Source organism: Bombina bombina, chromosome 4 (genome assembly GCF_027579735.1).
Source record: "Bombina bombina isolate aBomBom1 chromosome 4, aBomBom1.pri, whole genome shotgun sequence".
NCBI lineage: Eukaryota > Metazoa > Chordata > Amphibia > Anura > Bombinatoridae > Bombina > Bombina bombina.
This window is the reverse complement of record NC_069502.1, coordinates 1,002,878,082-1,002,898,915: the sequence shown is the minus strand read 5'-3', so window position 1 is coordinate 1,002,898,915 and position 20,834 is coordinate 1,002,878,082. Positions and strand designations below refer to the sequence as shown.

The 20,834-nt window shown below is 37.6% G+C and overlaps 1 protein-coding gene across 1 annotated transcript in view; it reads right to left on the bottom strand.

Moving 5' to 3' along the window:
- Window positions 1-781: 781 nt before the first annotated feature.
- Window positions 782-20,834, bottom strand: part of LGALSL (galectin like) — a 66,950-nt gene continuing 46,897 nt past the window's right edge. The window contains exon 5 of the mRNA XM_053712081.1: window positions 782-3,228. Coding sequence (XP_053568056.1) covers window positions 3,085-3,228 — 144 coding nt within the window. The 3' untranslated portion in view covers window positions 782-3,084. The remainder of the gene's footprint in view (window positions 3,229-20,834) is intronic.

The window sequence follows — 20,834 nt, the reverse complement described above, 5'->3', positions numbered from 1 at the left end:
ACCCCACTTCTTGGCTATTCATTAAACTGATTTGTGGGTGTGGTGAGGGGTGTATTTATAGGCATTTTGAGGTTTGGGAAACTTTGCCCCTCCTGGTAGGAATGTATATCCCATATGTCACTAGCTCATGGACTCTTTGCCTATATGAAAGAAATGAATTTATCAGGTAAGTTCTTACATAAATTATGTTTTTCATATGTTAATTCAAGATCTATATGTATATGATGTGGAATATTGTACTTTCTTTTTAGTTATGGAATAACTGTAATTGTGGCTTACACAAAGTCCTATTTTCATTTGTATCTTTTCCTATTACTGATTCCTCAATAAAAATATTAAAATAAAAAAAAACAACAACAAAAAAAAGCTTAACTACTATTATTAATTGTACTTCGTTTTCATGGTATTCTTTATTGAAGAGTATATCTAAGTAGGTAGCGTACGTGTGTCTGGAGCAATATATAGTAGAAGTTTTGCAAGACTGCTTTTATACACTTTTGAACACTAGATGGCAGCAAAGTTCGCACAATGTATAACAGCACTGTAAAGATAATGACATATCATTTGTTATAGGATATTTATTGTGAGTTTGAAACTGTAGTAACTTTATAGACCATAGACTGATTTTAATATTTGTTGAAACTAGGTTAGGAAGTGTTAAGAGCCCTTTGTAGAAATATAAGTATCCCTATCCCAGTATATAAAGGTATCCCATATGTAAGCGTCAGTTGTTTTAAAACGTTACTGGTGTTATACAAAAATCAGAAATATGCTTGGCAGCTCCATTTTTACATTTTTTTTATTTTTCAGAATAGAATTACCCATGGAATCACTATCTGAGTTCTTAACGAGTTACAAAATGGCAGCATTTTCTTAATACTTGTGCGCAGTTACAAAAATGTAAAAAGCATGAAAATCACATTCCATACCTATTTCCAAAATATCTATAAATTTCTTGAGATGTTGAATGAATTTTAATTTACAAAAAAAAGCACATTTGTACATTCAAACTGTTTTCACATCCTATCTCTGTGCTAAATAATGTATTGGTCTAAATCTACCTACAATGGATAAATAAGCTACCATAAAAGCTTTAAAAAAGTATAGACAATACGCTGTGCAAATAAACAAGCTACATTCTATCCAAATACCCTGGCTATATATATATATATATATAAATATATTATTGTGCTATGCTAATTCACTTCAGTGCAGAGACAATCTTTTCACACAAAAGTGTTTTTTTTTTATTAGACACTGAATTTCAGCACTTTATTTAAAAAACAAACAAAAAAAACCTATAAATTAATGTAAAGTTGGCTATAGCTGCCACAAATTTCAACAAAATGATTGTGGTGACCTTACAGGCAATAGATCAAATTGTAATATGTGCAAAAAGTGAGCCAAAATTGTGTTTGACAAAATTCACACTTGTTTCACTAATAATTTTGGACAGGGAAATTATCCTTAATAAACTTTCTACACAGAATAAGGCCCAGTAGTATCTATTCACTTGTAATTGATTCATGTAGTCAAATTCTTATAAAGTCTAGCCCCATTTTCTGCTAGTTAAATATTTTTGTAATCAATAACATAATTTTATCTTATGGTTTATTTGCTGATAACTACGTCAACTTCTGAGCATTATTGCCTATACTAACATCTCATGACTTTTACATAGTACGCAGGTGGAAATCAGAATGACTCATTTGTTATATCTGGCCTTGAAGAACATAGTGGAATTCGTTATTTCCTTTAAAACTGAAGTTTACATGGAACAGGACGCATTAAACTGATAAATGAGTAATACATGTTATTATTTAACTAAAATGAAAGGGATTTAAAACTCAATAGCATCCAGCTGCTGATTGGTCAGTACAATGCATGAACATTATTGACAGGCAAGGCAAGCTATTGCATGTGCACACTCACCAATAAATACCAACCCTCATCCAGATCAGCACCAGACAAGTGGACATGATTCTGATCTTGGAGTTAAAGGGACACTGTAGTGCAAACATTATACGCTCTAATTCATTATAGCATGTCATTTTCGCATTACTGACGCCTTTTTGCCTGTAAAGTCCCAACGATAGCTGGTGATAGGTGGGATTGTGCGACTACTACCTGTTTTGCACTAGAATGCCCCTTTAAAATAGATATAGAAATCTGCATTGGTTTGAAATATATCTTGCAACAGTTTTCTTTTGAGATTTAAACCCCTTTCATTTTCTCCACCAGAAGCTTGAATTATACAACTTTATAGGTTTGTCTGTGAAAATCTCATTCTGTTTTATGTGCATATGATATTGAACAATGACTCTACATCAACTAAACAGCTCAACAATTCACGTAAATAATGGCTACCATTTTAAACTTTTTTTCCAGTTTGTTAGAACCTTTTATATTCAAATTCCTGGGATTAAATATCATAGCCCGTCCCATTTCAGAATCGCAATTTTACATAAAATTAAAAAAAAATAAAAGCTGTTTTTAACTACAACTGAATAAGGCCTAATATGTGAAAGGTCAGTTTGGTAGTATAGGGTTAAATCAACAATCATATTTCCCTATCCAAGGGTAAAACGATAGAGCCACATAAATGACAATAATATTGGTAACCAATTAAACAAGGACATGTGATGTTGACAGCCAATCAGTGAAAGAGAAAAATTGTGACATACCAACATCCCCTCATCCAATGTCTTCCTGTAATTAAGTCACATTATACCATGTCAAAGATGTTATAAAAACTCATAAGTTATAAAACAAAAAAATGGTAATGTGATACTTAATGGGAGGGGTAAGTGGCATCTATCCTAATCCAGATTTAATAGTCATTTCATCTAAATCTGTGATATACAGTACATGAGTACAACACTGTCCTTGGGGGGGGGGGGGGGGAGAATCAGCTTGCTGTGGCAACTGATAGACAGCTTGTTTTTTCTTTCTCTGATGTGAACACAAGGTCACTGACTGTGTAAAAAGTGTTTAACCAAGCTCCTCTTAAGTCCTGATGTAGCTGAATCTGCCTTTCCATTCTTGATGGCAGGGGAGCCGTGCTGGACATCAGTGGCTGAGGTGTCAACCAAGTTTAGTCAGCTGTACATCCCCGTTGATCTTAATGGTGTCAATAGCTGTTAGTGATTGCACACGGTGATAAAAGTCAAAAAGCTGATGTCCATCCACAAAAACCCTGAAACGTGTGTGCTCACAAAGAATCTCTACCTGCAAAAAGAAAAGACGAATTACAGTTCTGAAAAACAGGCATTTAATTCTCTTCCAAAGAATGAGAACAACAAAAGATACAAACAGTTTTGAATATCATTAAAAGGGACACAAAACCCATTTTTTTATTTAATGATTCAGATAGAGCATAACGTTTTAAACTACTTTACAATTTACTTCAATTATCAAATTGACTTAAAGCGATAGTAAATTTGAGCATTTACAAAACACTAGGATTTACCATTACTAAAAATAAACTGTAGTTTCAGTTATCATTTAGTAAATAAAAGGTTGTTAAACTCACCCTGTCTGTGACACGGCATCTCGTTAAACTCACCCTTCGTTAAACTCATCGCTTCCGGCCGCTCAAGGCACATCGCTCTTCTTCAATGAGGTGACGTTTCCACCTCTAAACCAATAACCGTGCTAGTCATCTGACAGTGTTCTATTTGCTGGCACACCTATTGGTTTAGAGGTAGAAACTTCACCTCATTGGTAAAGAGCGATGTGCCATGGGCGGCCGGAGGCGATAAGTTTGGCGAGCTGCCACAGCACAGAATGGGTGAGTTTAGCACCCTTCTTTTTACTAAATGATAACTGAAACTACAGTTTTTAGTGATGGTAAATCCTAGCATTTCTTAAACGCTCGGATTTACCATCACTTTAATTCTCTTGATATCCATTATTGAAGGAGCAGCAATGCAGTACTGGGAGCTAGTTGAGCACATTGGTAAGCGAATAATAAGAGGTATATATGTGCAGCCACCAATCAGCCGCAATTTCCAAGCTCCTCAGACTACCTAGGTATGCTTTTTGACAAATGATGCCAAGAGAACTGAATCATAAGAAATGTTTGGGTTTCATGTCCCTTTAAGTTGGTGCAGAAATTCAAATACTGTTAAGTGAACAAACAAATATGCAAAAGCCTTAAGCATGTGCTTAAATATATTACAAGTGAACTGTGTATGGTTAATAGAAAAGATTGTGGCAGGCAATTCTAGGAGTGTTTAATTACTGCAATCAACAAAGCCCTAGTTGCATCTGATTTAGTTATACAACATGTAGTACTTTATATCAATCAGTCTACAAGTTTGCAATATGGTCTCCTCGCTTTCAATATTTTTAATATCCCCCAAAGTTCTATCTACTTTAGTTTGAATCACAAATAATAATTATAAAAAATCTGACATGGTGTATATTATCCATGTGAAAATAACAGAATTTAATGAAAAATGTGAAGTGAAAGCAATTTCAATTAAAATTATTACTAATACTGCTGTATCTGGCGTGTACTTTTTACTAATGTTGTAATCAACCAAACATTATCAAGAACTTCCCATCAAAAGAATTTCATAGGGGGGCGGAGCTGGCCACTAAAGAAACCAGACGTGTTTATGTGAAGCTCCGAGCTTTTGGACACAAAATCTAGGGCAAATTTATATTTAAAAAGCCTGAACATCTTTTAATGTCTAACAAACCAGGAACACTAACTGGTCTACGCTAACAGAGATGAAAGAAAAGTTTTATCGAGACCGTCTCATTGTTATATTCTGATCAGATACGCCACGTGGAGTTCCTGTACTACGCCCGCATTAGCGCAACTATCATGGAGGCTCTGCAGGCATGGGAGCAACGCACTCAACAAATGTTGGAGAGGCATTTTGTGAGCCTGGCCGAGGACATAACATCGCTACTCGACCACTTCTCTTTACCGCCAAAACAGTAGCCCAGGAGAGCGGAGAGGCAGGGGATTCGGAAGGGTTCACTTCCTCTACCGTTAATGGGCAAAGACAAGCATCTACCGGTGGCACTTCAGCCCTCTGTTCCTGTCGGCTCTGCGGACACCCCGCGGAGCTTAGGGGCGCTTACTACAATGAAAGATCCGGCAGCCCAGAAGGATATGCAGGTGACTCCTAGCCCGCTCCATCCTATGAATAAGCCGATAGCGCTGACACTGGGAGACAGCGTTACTTACTCTAGTGAGAGAGGGTCCGTTTCTTTTCTGGGGACCCTGGTGTCCTGCTCCAGGGCAGATGACTTTTTTCTTCCTGCAGGCCGTACAGTATTTGTCTTCACCGGGAGACTATCTCTCGCCTCTCAGAGCAAGTTAGACAAATGTGGTGTGGGATAACTGGAATCTCCCTTGCTACGCCATTGAGGTCAGCTCAAATCCCCTCAGATCTGATGTACTCATAATGTTGTGTGACTGTGATAAGTTACTGTGGTGAACTTTTTTACATCTCTAAGACTCTCTATCCTAAGCTTACGGCTAGATGGCGAACTTTTTGCCCTCATTTGGGCTAACACTTTATGCATTAGCATTGTTGTATCCTGGTATTAATTTGCAGATATCTTTTAGCATTGGGGTCTTTTTATGATGGCAACAATGCCGGATGTATTAGCTCCCTGGTCAGTACGGGACAGTCCCTTTGATCTAGGTTGTTTCTTTATAAATCAAGTTATATGTAAAACAAGTTATAGTGCAGAATTTGGTTTTCAAATAATATTTCTAGGTATGGGATGCAATAGCCATTTCCACCGCTAGAGGGGAGTCATGTTTCATTATAATTTTGTTCACCACAATGTTTTGTGCTTAATACTCTTTGTACCCCCATATCTTGCCTTTGGGACCATAATATCCATAATTATGGCATCTAAGTGTCTCATAAAATATCTCAAATCCTTATGATGGAAATTGCTCTGATGCATGTTTGTCTAGCTTATTATTATATATATCACCTGTATACATATCTGTCTAAAACTGTACTTTGCCTTGCTGTGGGGCATAGGGCCCATGCCCACGCGGCGGGGTGGTATAGTATATGATCTCTCAAACTAAATCTTCAATAATATGAATACAACGTGCATACTCTGGGAGTATTTGTTTGGCCTCCTAATATTTGTGCTTAAGCTCAACATAGCTAGTTAATGAATAGTTTTCACATACTTTTAACATCACTTGTTATAACCTATATAGAATTGAGGAAGTTATATATATTACTTCTAATACTGCTTTCCCTAAGATTAGAGTGAAGGGGCTGTCAGCGGCCGAGGCAGCGCTTTGCATTTTATTTGCTTGTTTCAGCAGTATATTTATGTTATAGTAATGATATTTATATCCTCCATAGTAACCCATATCAGTCACCTGTCTAACGTCCCAAGCTAATTACTTATATTGCCACCTCTCACTCCCCCCCCAATCCACAAATTTAAGTTTTGCATATATTTATGCTGTTTTCCACCCCACCATGGTTTGACTACTTAAAGTAACTTCCGGCAACCTTTTGTGAGCTAATATACGCCATATATATAATTACATTACTCCAGCTTAGAGATAATTTTTAAGCAAGGTCGATACTACTAGCTATAATGTCTAGACCATACTTAGTTGTCACTCCCACCATACCACTGTGTGCCAACCGTGCGCCCCAGAGGCATTGTATAGTATAATAATATTTCTGTTGTTTCCATAACCAATTCCTACTCTTGTTTGTTATATTTATATATATAGCTCCCCCCGTGAGGTTGATACTACTAGCTATAATGTCTAGACCATACTTAGTTGTCACTCCCACTATATCACTGTGTGCCAACCGTGCGCCCCAGAGGTATTGTATAATATAATAATATTTCTGTTGTTTCCATAACCAATTCCTACTCTTGTTTGTTATATTTATATATATAGCTCCCCCCTACCACCAATACACTCAGGCATCCGTAAATATGCTTGACGTGTTTTAATGCGGTTTCCTAGATAAATACTGCAAATGTAATCATATTTTTTCTTATGTATTGAAGTTTGAACCTTATATCCTTGCTTTATATTACATAACTGTGCATTTTTATAATAAGGAATCTACATATATAAACTTTAAACCACACGGTAGTTCTACTTCTACTTCAATATCTATCTTCCCCCGCTATAAAAGACTTATATGTTATTCTTCTTTTCACTGCGGGAAAATGTCCCTTCACACAGTTTTAGTATAATATTACTTATATTTATTCAGGCAGCAACCTGATAAGTTATGCAATAATTGTAACATCCCTGTGACGTTTTTTCGTCCTCATATTAGCAGGTTGTTTATGTTTAGTGTTCACTGTTGTTTATTATGTTACTGCTTTTCCCTATGCAACACTTGTGTAAAGAACTGGGCCCAGGAGGTCCTAAAGGCTCATTAAGGGAACTACTTCTAAGGAAAAAAAAAAAAAGTGAAAATCTGAGGTTCCTTCTTTTTTTCTTTTGATTGTTAGATACTAGGCTACAACAACAAATTGGATTGTAAACATATGTTAGGATATTTGATATGCTCCTGTACTCAGCTCAAGATTCTATGGAAATATATACAGCTCTAATATGTTTATTTTGGATACGTACTGTAAAATGTTGTAGTACTATGATTTGTATCTTGTTTCAAATGATAATTGTTTGTAAACCTATTTATGAACCTCAATAAAAATTATTTAAAAAAAAAAAAAAAATTCATATCTCTCTTCCCCCTATAGCTTATCTCTTCACAGCTTGTGTTGTACCCTACTTACAATCTACACTTCCTGTTTGTTTTGCTCTACTCAGTATCTCTTGGTACAGCACCTATGTGATCTCCCCTTTATTCATAATTTAAAACACATTCTGAAAAGACATCATAAACTATTAAGAAGCCTATAACAAACCTTCCTATGGGCTTCTACTCAGATTTTACAGCAAGACCAGGTCTCCTGACTTACTCATACATTTTGCTAATATATCTCCCCAGATGGATTTTGCTTCATGACCCAACCAACATATGTCAAGTCTTTAAAATCCTCTAATATATAATATAGATTCTACTGAAGTCATGTTGGTTTTTGTACACATCACTCTTTCATTTTACCAACACCCCTGTATATTACTGCAGCATAAGACAAAACCCTATAAATAAAGATGAAGGCATTTAATATAAGCTTATTCTGCAACTTCAATGCATTTCCTTTATTGCTAATGCTTTAGTTTTATGTCTTACACATGTGAAATAAAAATAACCTTTGTATAATCTATTAGAGTATTGTGTATTACAATATGGGGCAGGGAGCATTAGTACTGCTGTCCTCTACATAGAAAACCTTATATCATGTATACAGATTCTGGGACTCGCTCTACAAGTACTTATACAATTGTGACCTACATGTTAAAAAGGACTAGCTTGCCAGAGTTTAGTAAGCAATGAGTGAGTGGCTGGACTTATGCATAAAGTGGTTTAATGGACAGGCTGAGCTTATGTGGCCCACTCAAAGCTCCACAAACAGGCAAATTAGCAGCAAATCTTCAGCACTTTCCTCCAAGGAGCTTGGCACTACCTGTCTGTGTTCACTGCAGAGAAAATGCTGTTAACTGGAGTTATTCCACAGGCAAAGGTTCATATTCATCAAGTTTAGAGAGACAGCAACCTGTTCTTAAGCTAAAAAAGGGTTATAAAAATGACATTTCAATACAGCTCCGTTGTTTTATAGCAAGAGGTACAACCTAAAGGTTAGAAACATCTGCCTCCATGTGAACTAGTAGTCGCACCAAATTGTGTGAAATAGTCATTGGAAAATTAAAGGGACAGTAAAGTCATAATTAGACATTTATGATTTAGACAGAGCATACAATTTTAATCAACTTTCCAATTTACTTTTATGATTGAATTTGCTTCCTTCTCTTGTTATCCTTTGCTGCTCCTGAGCTTTCCTAGATAAAACTTTCAGCAAAGAACCTAGGTTCTAGCTGCTGATTGGTGGCTGCATATATATACCAATTGTCATTGGCTCACCCATGTGTTTAATTAGAAACCAGTAGTGCATCGCTGCTTCTTCAACAAAGCATACACACAGAATTAAGCAAATTTGATAATAGAATTAAACTGGAAAGTTGTTTCATGTCCCTTTAAGTATAAGATTTTAAATACACCTTACCTGTAAGATAACTCTTTCTATTTTCTTAAATTCTAACATTCTAAGGAGTATATACACAAAAAAAATTAAATTTTCTATACTGTTTGGAGAAGACATCATAAAATAAAATTAAATATACACACACATATCACACATTAAGCACTGCAAATACAAAAACATTCATGACTTTCATTTTGTAAGTAAAATTAGCATTTTGCAGTCCAGTGACAAACCCTACAGTAGATAATCTATAGGCAAGACTACAAGTGCAGCGCAATCAATTTTTTGTGCACCATTGCTTTAGTGATTTCCGACATGCATTTTGCTGTGCTCCCCCTTAGAAGTCTATTATGTGAGGGATTTAGTACAAACACACTATACGACATGCAGATGTCAGCGCGTCCTAAACTATTGCTCTAACAATAGGAAATACTTGGGACTAATATGAGTGCAAAAATAGAAGCGCTATTGATTGCTCTCGAGCAATGTTAACCCCTAGACCAGAGCTTTCCAAACCTTTCATGTTGGCGACACACTTTTTAGACCTACATCATTTTGTGACACAGTAATTCAGTTGTACTAGCAAACGGGAGGTTAAACTAACTTGTTTTAAGAGATACGGACACATACATATATTATATAATAACAAAATGTATTTACAAGTAACAGTAAGTATGAGCAAGAATTAAAAAAAAGTTTAATAAGACCAATAGCTACCTACTATTTTAATGGGATGTATGAGGTTGATGGGACGAACACAATTTGGAAAGCACTGCCCTAGACAATGTTACCTTTTTTTGCAGCCTCCTCCTTTTAGTCAATGGGAAATCCCACGGGGGGGGGGGGAATGCCTAGCATTGTAGGCAGCCCCCCATGATCTAATTCCAGCCTTGAAATCACCTGATTGCATTGATGATCCTGTGATTTCATTTTTCAAGCAACTGTTTTTATTTGTTCCAATGTTAAACACTTGCCCCGTCATGAAGAGGTTAACAAACAATAATGCTAATTTTATTGTGCTTCATTTGTAATATAGCACATTGTAGGCCAGAATCAGTGACATGCTCTAACAAATTAGGTTACGTAAATTTTCCATTAGAATGTCCCTTTAAAGGGACACTAAACTGCAGAAACGTGCAATGTAATTATCTATTTAGTTCTGTACTAAAGTGTTATACTAAGGTATTTTCTTATTATTCAATCCACCAGTGTACTATAGTACTTTAGTATCTATAGGAGCGGTGGTGCAGTTTCTGATGGCTGTTCTGCCCTGCTTAAGAAAAAAAGAAATGATGCTATAATGCTTAGTACAGCATTAAACAGTGCCCTGTCTGCATAGCAATGCTTTCCAGTACTCTATGGCAACCAAAAAGATAAAGGAAGATAGTACTCAAAACAATTCTATCATCCATGTGAAAGTGCAGCATCTAAATATGTTGCTCTTTTTTGTAAATTATGTTATGTAATAGTTTTTTGGGGGTTTTTTACATTTAAATTGAAACTAACACAGCTGCATCTGTTGTGTATCTCCTACTTAAAGGGACATGAAACCCAACATTTTTCTTCCATGATTCAGATAGAGAATCCAATTTTAAACAACTCTCCAATTTACTTCTAATATTTAATGTGCTTCCTTCTCTTGTTATCCTTTGCTGAAAGGTTTATCTAGGTAAGCTCAGGAGCAGCAGAGAGCCTAGATTGTCATTGGCTCACCCATGTGTGTTTAGTTAGAAACCAGTAGTGCATTGCTGCTCCTTCAGCAAATGATACCAAGAGAATGAAACAGATTAGATAATAGAAGTAAATAAGAAAGTTGTTTAAAATTGTATTCTCTATCTGAAACATGAAAGAAACATTTTGGGTTTCAGGTTCCTTTAATGCTTATTGGCTAATATACGCTTCCTATAAATGCTCATTAGCTGCTAGCAGGTCCCTGACAATGCAAGTACTTCCTGATAATGCTCACTAAATATTGGTAGGAATTAGGAATTACCAACAAGCCAGTTAGCTGTAGGAAGTGTGCAATGGATATTTGTATCTCATTTTAACAGCTTTTGCTTTATTTGTTTAAATGTTTCTCTTTTAAAAAGCTACATTTTGATTGTGACAGTTTCAACACAGATATTTCAGTAATAAATCTTCAAAGTAAATGACTCAATTCATACCTAAAACAGAATTGGTAGTAACCAAAGCAAACAAGACACACCCACATATTTATTACTGAACGCTAGTTATTTTATCACAAAGGGCAAGTTATTCAGGTGCAAAGTACAACATATTTTCATATGCCAGACAATTTTACAGGACTCCTTCAGAACAAACAGTAAATAATGGATACATTTGTCATCTAATTTTCCATTTTATATATATACTAGTCCTAAAGCCTGTGTACACGGACCATTTTTTGCAGTACAGCGGTCCCACCCCTTGCTCTCTCTCTATCCCCCCTCTCTTTTACTCTCTCTCCCCTCTCTTTTACTCTCTCTCTCTCCCCCCTCTCTTTTGCTCTCTCCCTCCCCCCTCTCTTATTTCTCTCGCTTCCCTCTCTTTTGCTCTCTCTCTCCCCCCTCTCTTTTGCTCTCTCTCCCGCCTCTCTTTTGCGCTCTCTCCCCCTCTCTTTTGCGCTCTCTCCCCCCTCTCTTTTGTGCTCTCTCCCCCCTCTATTTTGCGCACTCTCCCCCCTCTCTTTTGCACACTCTCCCCCCTCTCTTTTGCGCACTCTCCCCCCTCTCTTTTAGGCTCTCTCCCCCCTCTCTTTTGCTGTCTCTCTCCCCCTCTCTCTTTTGCTGTCTCTCTCCCCCTCTCTCTTTTGCTGTCTCTCTCTCACTCTCTCTATCCCCCCTCTTCTGCTCTCTCTATCCTTCTGCTCTCTCTATCCCCCCTCTTTAGACCTCTCTGTCTCTCGCCAAGCATCTGGCCCCGCCCGCGTCACACCAAGCCCCGCCCACATCACGCCCATTCCCCAGTTTTGCATAACCAACACGGTTATATTAACCCCTTAAGTATCGGGCATTTCAGACAAAAACTTCCCCAAAAGACCAGAGCATTTTTGCCATCACTACATTTAAACAAAAATAGAACCTTTTTTTATATTTCCCTATCAAAACTATATATTTTTTTTTAGTAGACAACCCAAAGTATTGATCTAGGCCCATTTTTGTATATTTTATGCCACCATTTCACCGCCAAATGCGATCAAATAAAAAAAATCATTAACTTTTTAACAATTTTAGGATTCTCATTGAAATTATTTACAAACAGCTTGTGCAATTATGGCACAAATGGTTGTAAATGCTTCTCTGGGATCCCCTTTTTTTCATAAATAGCAGACAAATATGGCTTTGGCATGGCTTTTTGGTAATTAGAAGGCCGCTAAATACAGCTGCACACCACACTTGTATTATGCCCAACAGTGAAGGGGTTAATTAGGTAGATTGTAGGGTTAATTTTAGCTTTAGTGTAGAGATCAACCTCCCACCTAACACACCACACCCCTTGATCCCTCCCTGACCCCTCTCAAACAGCTATCTTCCCTCCCCCACCCCACAATGGTCACCCCCATCTTAAAGGGACATCAAACACTAAATAAATGCTTGATAGAATGATGCATTCAAATAAAAGATTAGTCTGAGAATAACATGTAGATGTAGTTTTTAAAGTTTCATTAGCTGTTTAAATATTCACAAAATAAGTGTAGAGTTTTAGTGTCTATAAAACAATGGGAGCTGCCATGTTGTAACTTAGGTTACCTTTCTCTGCAGTGGCCAATTAGGAACAGTCATAAATAGGTCACTAGAGTATGCAGCCAATGACTGAGTGGAATATAACAGTGTTCTGCACTTTGATCTCTAACTGGAACTGAAAAGCTCACAATTTCAGAATGGAATTGCAGGAAAAGGGGATAAAATAAATAATATTAAGTATATTGCATAATTTTTTAATGTATGATTTATCATTTAATATTACCATCTCAGAGTGTTTAATGATCCTTTAAGTACTGGCAGAAAGTATATATATATATATATATATATATATATATATATATATATATATATATATATATATATATATATATTCTGCTGTGTAGAATATGCCCTTACCCCAAACAGCTCTCTAACCCTCCCTCCTCTAACTATATCCTCCATGTTTGGACAGTTTATTTCTTTTAAAAAAATCCTCACACATTGTTTCTGTGGTGTTAGCTGCCCCCCACCTCATTTAACCCCCCCTCCCCCTCCCAGATCACTTTTCCACCCTCCACTGTATGATTTATCCCTCTCCCTTTTTTCCCTTCCCTGTGGCTCTGAGTCTCTGACTGACTTTTTTTTTTGTTCTGCGTAGCGGTCCGCCCCTCCTGCCCCCCTCCAGTGATGGGCCGCTCACCCACCTTACTCCTTAGCCTCCCACCCACCAACAATCGGCACCACCGTTGTCTGATGCAGAGACAACTCTTGGGGCATGCAGAGATTATGCGAGATCGCGGTAGAGAGAGGCCCCGGACAGCAGCAACGTATAGGGTACGTCACTGGTCCTTAAAGTGAATGTAAAGTTTGAGGATTGAGTACCCGGTTTTTAAAATTCCTATTAAAAACAGGGGCACTTTCATTCATCAAACTTTACATTTCACTGGTTTTGTTAAAATACTTACCTTTTCTTCTTGAAAGCCGCTCCAGCGCTTCTTCAGCCCATCGCAAGACTCTTCATACATCACCAATGACAATTCCAGCATCCTCCAATCACGGCTTTCTCCCCACGGGGGAATCATTGCCTAAAGGCCGGGATCGTCATTTCTGACGTAGAAAGAGGCTTACGATGGGCGGGGGAAGTGCTGGAGCGGCTTTCACAAAGAAAAGGTAAGTTTCTTTCATGTAATTGGCAAGAGTCCATGAGCTAGTGACATATGGGATATACAATCCTACCAGGAGGGGCAAAGTTTCCCAAACCTCAAAATGCCTATAAATACACCCCTCACCACACCCACAATTCAGTTTTACAAACTTTGCCTCCTATGGAAGTGGTGAAGTAAGTTTGTGCTAAGATTTCTACGTTGATATGCGCTTCTTAGCATTGTTGAAGCCCGATTCCTCTCAGAGTACAGCGAATGTCAGAGGGACGTGAAGGGAGTATCACCTATTGAATACGATGATTTCCCTAACGGGGGTCTTTTTCATGGGTTCTCTGTTATCGGTCATAGAGATTCATCTCCTACCTCCCTTTTCAGATCGACGATATACTCTCAAATTTACCATTACCTCTACTAAAGAACTGTTTTAGTACTGGTTTGGCTATCTGCTATATGTGGATGGGTGTCTTTTGGTAAGTATGTTTTCATTTACTTAAGACACTCTCAGCTATGGTTTGGCACTTTATGCAAATTATATATAGTTCTAAATATATGTATTGTTCTTATATTTGCCATGAGTCAGGTTCATGTATTTCCTTCTGCAGACTGTCAGTTTCATATTTGGGAATATAAACACTTTAAGAAATTTGTTTCTTACCTGGGGTTTAGTCTTTTTCAATTTGACTACTTTTGCATTTGCGGGTATTAGGCCCGCGGGTGCGTCAAATGTTAGACTTTATTGCGTCATTTTTGGCGCGAACTTTTTTGGCGTGGGAAATTACGTTTTTGACGCAACTTCGTAATTTCCGGTATCATACGTGACGTTGAGACCTTTCACATGGCGGCGTCATTAGTGACGCAAGTGTGTCATTTCCGGTCATTTTTGGCGCCAAAAAAGTTTACGTTACGTTGCGCGTCATACTTGGCGCCAATTTTTCTTCATTATTTCAATACCCCATTGTCGTTTGCCTCCTGCTTTCTTTTCTATCAAGAGGCCTATGCACAGATAATTTTGCTTTATATGTTGTTTTTTCTTTTACATTGAGCAAGATGTCCCAATCCGATCCTGTCTCTGAAGTTTCTGCTGGAACATTGCTTCCTGACATCGGTTCTACCAAAGTTAAGTGCATTTGTTGTAAAATTGTAGAAATTATTCCACCGAATGTCATTTGTAATAGTTGTCATGATAAACTTTTACATGCAGATAGTGTTTCTATCAGTAATAGTACATTGCCAGTTGCAGTTCCTTCAACTTCTAATGTGCATGATATACCTGTAAATTTTAAAGAATTTGTTTCTGAATCTATTATGAAGGCTTTGTCTGCATTTCCACCTTCTAATAAACGTAAAAGGTCTTTTAAAACTTCTCATTTAGCTGATGAAATTTCAAATGACCAACAACATAATAATTCATCCTCTTCTGATGAGGATCTATCTGAAACAGAAGATCCTTCCTCAGATATTGACACTGACAAATCTACTTATTTATTTTAAATAGAATATATGCTCTTTATTAAAAGAAGTGTTAATTACTTTGGATATTGAGGTAACCAGTCCTATTGACGTTCAGTCTAATAAACGTTTAAATGCTGTTTTTAAACCTCCTGTGGTTTCTCCAGGTGTTTTTCCCATTCCTGAGGCTATTTCTGATATGATTTCTAAGGAATGGAATAAGCCAGGTACTTCCTTTATTCCTTCTTCAAGGTTTAAGAGATTGTATCCTTTACCAGCAAAATCTATAGAGTTTTGGGAAAAAATCCCCAAAGTTGATGGGGCTATTTCTACTCTTGCTAAACGTACCACTATTCCTATGGAAGATAGCACTTCCTTTAACGATCCTTTAGATAGGAAGCTTGAATCTTATCTAAGGAAGGCCTATTTATATTCAGGTCATCTTCTCAGACCTGCTATTTCTTTGGGTGATGTTGCGGCTGCATCAACTTTCTGGTTGGAAAATCTAGCGCAACATGAATTGGATTCTGACATATCTAGCATTGTTCGCTTACTGCAACATGCTAATCATTTTATTTGTGATGCCATTTTTGATATTATCAAAATTGATGTTAGATCCATGTCTTTAGCTGTATTAGCTAGAAGAGCTTTGTGGCTTAAATCTTGGAATGCTGATATGACATCTAAATCTAGATTACTATCTCTTTCTTTCCAAGGTAATAATTTATTTGGTTCTCAGTTGGATTCTATTATTTCAACTATCACTGGAGGAAAAGGAGTTTTTTTGCCTCAGGATAAAAAACCTAAGGGTAAATCTAAGGCTTCTAACCGTTTTCGTTCCTTTCGTCAGAATAAGGAACAAAAACTCAATCCTCCTCCCAAGGAATCTGCTTCCAGTTGGAAGCCTTCCTCAAATTGGAATAAATCCAAGCCATTTAGGAAACCAAAGTCTGCCCCTAAGTCCGCATGAAGGTGCGGCCCTCATTCCAGCTCAGCTGGTAGGGGGCAGATTAAGGTTTTTCAAGGATTTTTGGGTAAAATCTGTCCAAAATCATTGGATTCAGAACATTGTCTCTCAAGGGTATTGAAGAGGATTCAAAGTAAGACCTCCTGTGAGAATTTTTTCTCTCTCACACATTCCTGTAAATCCAGTAAAAGCTCAGGCTTTTCTGAAGTGTGTTTCAGACCTGGAGTCTTCAGGGGTAATCATGCCAGTTCCTCCTCAGGAACAAGGTTTGGGGTTTTATTCGAACCTATTCATTGTACCAAAGAAGAAAATTTGTTCAGACCAGTTCTGGATCTGAAAATTTTGAATCGTTATGTAAGAGTACCAACTTTCAAGATGGTGACTATAAGGACTATTCTGCCTTTTGTTCAGCAAGGACATTATATGTCCACAATAGACTTGCAGGATGCATACCTTCATATTCCGATTCATCCAGAACACTATCAGTTTCTGAGATTCTCTTTTCTAGACAAGCATTACCAATTTGTTGCTCTTCCATTTGGCCTAGCAACAGCTCCAAGAATCTTTTCAAAGGTTCTGGGTGCCCTACTATCTGTAATCAGAGAACAGGGTATTGCGGTGTTTCCTTATTTGGACGATATCTTGGTACTAGCTCAGTCTTTACATACTGCAGAATCTCACACGAATCAACTAGTGTTGTTTCTTCGGAAACATGGTTGGAGGATCAATTTACCAAAAAGTTTCTTGATTCCTCAGACAAGGGTCACCTTTTTAGGCTTCCAGATAGATTCAGTGTCCATGACTCTGTCTCTAACAGACAAGAGACGTTTAAGATTGGTCACAGCATGTTGGCTCCTTCAGTCTCAGTCATTCCCTTCAGTGGCTATGTGCATGGAAGTTTTAGGTCTCATGACTGCAGCATCGGACGCAATCCCCTTTGCTCGTTTTCACATGAGACCTCTACAGCTTTGTATGCTGAATCAATGGTGCAGGGATTATACAAATATATCACAATTAATATCCTTGAATCCCAATGTACGACACTCTCTGACATGGTGGATGGATCACCATCGTTTGGTTCAAGGGGCTTCTTTTGTTCGCCCAACCTGGACTGTGATCAAAACAGATGCGAGTCTTTCAGGTTGGGGAGCTGTTTGGGGGTCTCTGACAGCACAAGGGGTTTGGAAATCTCAAGAGGCGAGATTACCAATAAATATTTTAGAACTCTGTGCAATTCTCAGGGCTCTTCAGTTCTGGCCTCTACTAAAGAGAGAACCGTTCATTTGTTTTCAGACAGACAATATCACAACTGTGGCTTATGTCAATCATCAGGGTGGGACTCACAGTCCCCAAGCTATGAAAAAGTATCTCGGATACATGCTTGGGCGGAATCCAGCTCCTGTCTAATCTCTGTGGTGCATATCCCAGGTGTAGACAATTGGGAGGCGGATTATCTCAGCCGCCAGACTTTACATCCAGGGGAGTGGTCTCTCCATCCAGATGTGTTTTCTCAGATTGTTCAGATGTGGGGGCTTCCAGAGATAGATCTCATGGCCTCTCATCTAAACAAGAAACTTCCCAGATACCTGTCCAGGTCCAGGGATGTTCAGGCGGAAGCAGTGGATGCGCTGACACTTCCTTGGTGTTATCAACCTGCTTACATCTTCCCGCCTCTAGTTCTCCTTCCAAGAGTGATTTCCAAAATCATCATGGAACAGTCTTTTGTGTTGCTGGTGGCTCCAGCATGGCCACACAGGTTTTGGTATGCGGATCTGGTTCGGATGTCCAGTTGCCTGCCTTGGCCACTTCCGTTACGGCCGGACCTACTATCTCAAGGTCCGTTTTTCCATCAGGATCTCAAATCATTAAATTTGAAGGTATGGAAATTGAACGCTTAGTTCTAAGTCATAGAGGTTTCTCTGATTCAGTGATTAATACTATGTTACAAGCTCGTAAATCTGTCTCTAGGAAGATTTATTATAGAGTTTGGAAGACTTACATTTCATGGTGTTCTTCTCATAATTTCTCCTGGCATTCTTTTAGAATTCCTAGAATTTTGCAGTTTCTTCAGGATGGTTTGGATAAGGGTTTGTCTGCAAGTTCCTTGAAAGGACAAATCTCCGCTCTTTGTTTTATTTCACAGAAAAATTGCTATACTTCCTGATATACACTGTTTTCTACAGGCTTTAGTTCGTATTAAGCCTGTCATTAAGTCAATTTCTCCTCCTTGGAGTCTTAATTTGGTTCTGAGGGCGAACCTATGCATTCTTTGGACATTAAACTACTTTCTTGGAAAGTGTTGTTCATTTTGGCTATCTCTTCTGCTAGAAGAGTTTCTGAGCTATCTGCTCTTTCTTGTGAGTCTCCTTTTCTGATTTTTCATCAGAATAAGGCAGTTTTGCGGACTTCTTTTCAATTTTTACCTAAGGTTGTGAATTCTAACAACATTAGTAGAGAAATTGTTGTCCCTTCTTTATGTCCTAATCCTAAGAATTCTTTGGAGAGATCCTTACATTCTTTGGATGTGGTAAGAGCTTTGAAATATGATGTGGAAGCTACTAAAAATTTCAGGAAGACTTCTAGTCTATTTGTTTTATTTTCTTGTCCTAGGAAAGGTCAGAAAGCTTCTGCTATTTCCTTGGCTTCTTGGTTGAAACTTTTGATTCATCAAGCTTATTTGGAGCCGGGTCAAACCCCGCCTCAGAGAATTACAGCTCATTCTACTAGATCAGTCACTACTTCATGGGCTTTTAAGAATGAAGCTTCAGTTGATCAGATTTGCAAAGCAGCCACTTGGTCCTCTTTGCATACATTTACTAAATTCTACCATTTTGATGTATTTGCTTCTTCGGAAGCAGTTTTTGGTAGAAAAGTTCTTCAGGCAGCTGTTTCAGTTTGATTCTTCTGCTTTTTGATTTAAGTTTTTTTCTTTCAAAAGTGAAAATAACTTATTTTTGGGTTGTGGATTATTTTCTCAGCAGAATATGGCTGTTTTTTGTTTTATTCCCTCCCTCTCTAGTGACTCTTGAGTGGAAGACTCAACATCTTGGGTATTGATATCCCATATGTCACTAGCTCATGGACTCTTGCCAATTACATGAAAGAAAACATAATTTATGTAAGAACTTACCTGATAAATTCATTTCTTTCATATTGGCAAGAGTCCATGAGGCCCACCCTTTTTATGGTGGTTATGATTTTTTGTATAAAGCACAATTATTTCCAAATTTCCTTTGTTGATGCTTTCTACTCCTTTCTTTATCACCCCACTGCTTGGCTATTCGTTAAACTGAATTGTGGGTGTGGTGAGGGGTGTATTTATAGGCATTTTGAGGTTTGGGAAACTTTGCCCCTCCTGGTAGGATTGTATATCCCATATGTCACTAGCTCATGGACTCTTGCCAATATGAAAGAAATGAATTTATCAGGTAAGTTCTTACATAAATTATGTTATTTTAACAAAACCAGTGAAATGTAAAGTTTGATGAATGAAAGTGCCCCTGTTTTAAAAAGGATTATTAAAAACCGGGCACTGGTTCATCAAAATTTACATTAACTTTAAGGGCATAACATCCAGCGTCGTACAGGGTATGGCGCTGGTCGTTAAGGGGTTAATATACTTTTTACCTCTGTGATTACCTTGTATCTAAGCCTCTGCAGACTACCCCCTTATCACAGTTCTGTTGACAGACTTGCATTTTAGCCAATCAGTGCTGACTCATAAGTAACTCCACAGGAGTGAGCAAACTGTTATCTATATGGCACACATGAACTAGCACTATCTAGCTGTGAAAAACTGTCAAAATGCACTGAGATAAGAGGCATCCTTCAAGGATTTAGAAATTAGCATATGAGCCTACCTAGGTTTAGCTTTTAACAAAGAATAGCAAGACAACAAAGCAAATTTGTTGCTAAAAGTAAATTGGAAAGTTGTTTAAAATGACATGCCCTATCTGAATCATGAAAGTTTAATTTTGACTAGATGGTCCATTTAAGTTTAATGTTCATCTCCCTTTAATACATTTTGGTATAATATATACAAACTATTATACTTACAATGCCCCTACTATACTGCAAAACAACATTCACAATGGAGCTTATAACCTATGCATTGGAAACTCTCTTAGGCCCATGGGATGCGAATAAGAAGTATATTATTTTATTTGCCAAACTAAACTGAATGGAGTTTGGTAGTTTAACCACAAAGAAGTCAACTGCACTAATATGAATTCTAAAAAATAAAGCTTTAGAATATGCAATGTCTATTAATGTTGTATTATTGTACACAAGCCACAAACTGAATTATAAGTACATTTCTCTTGTTAAGTGTATCCAGTCCACGGATCATCCATTACTTATGGAATATATTCTCCTTCCCAACAGGAAGCTGCAAGAGTCCACCCACAGCAAAGCTGCTATATAGCTCCTCCC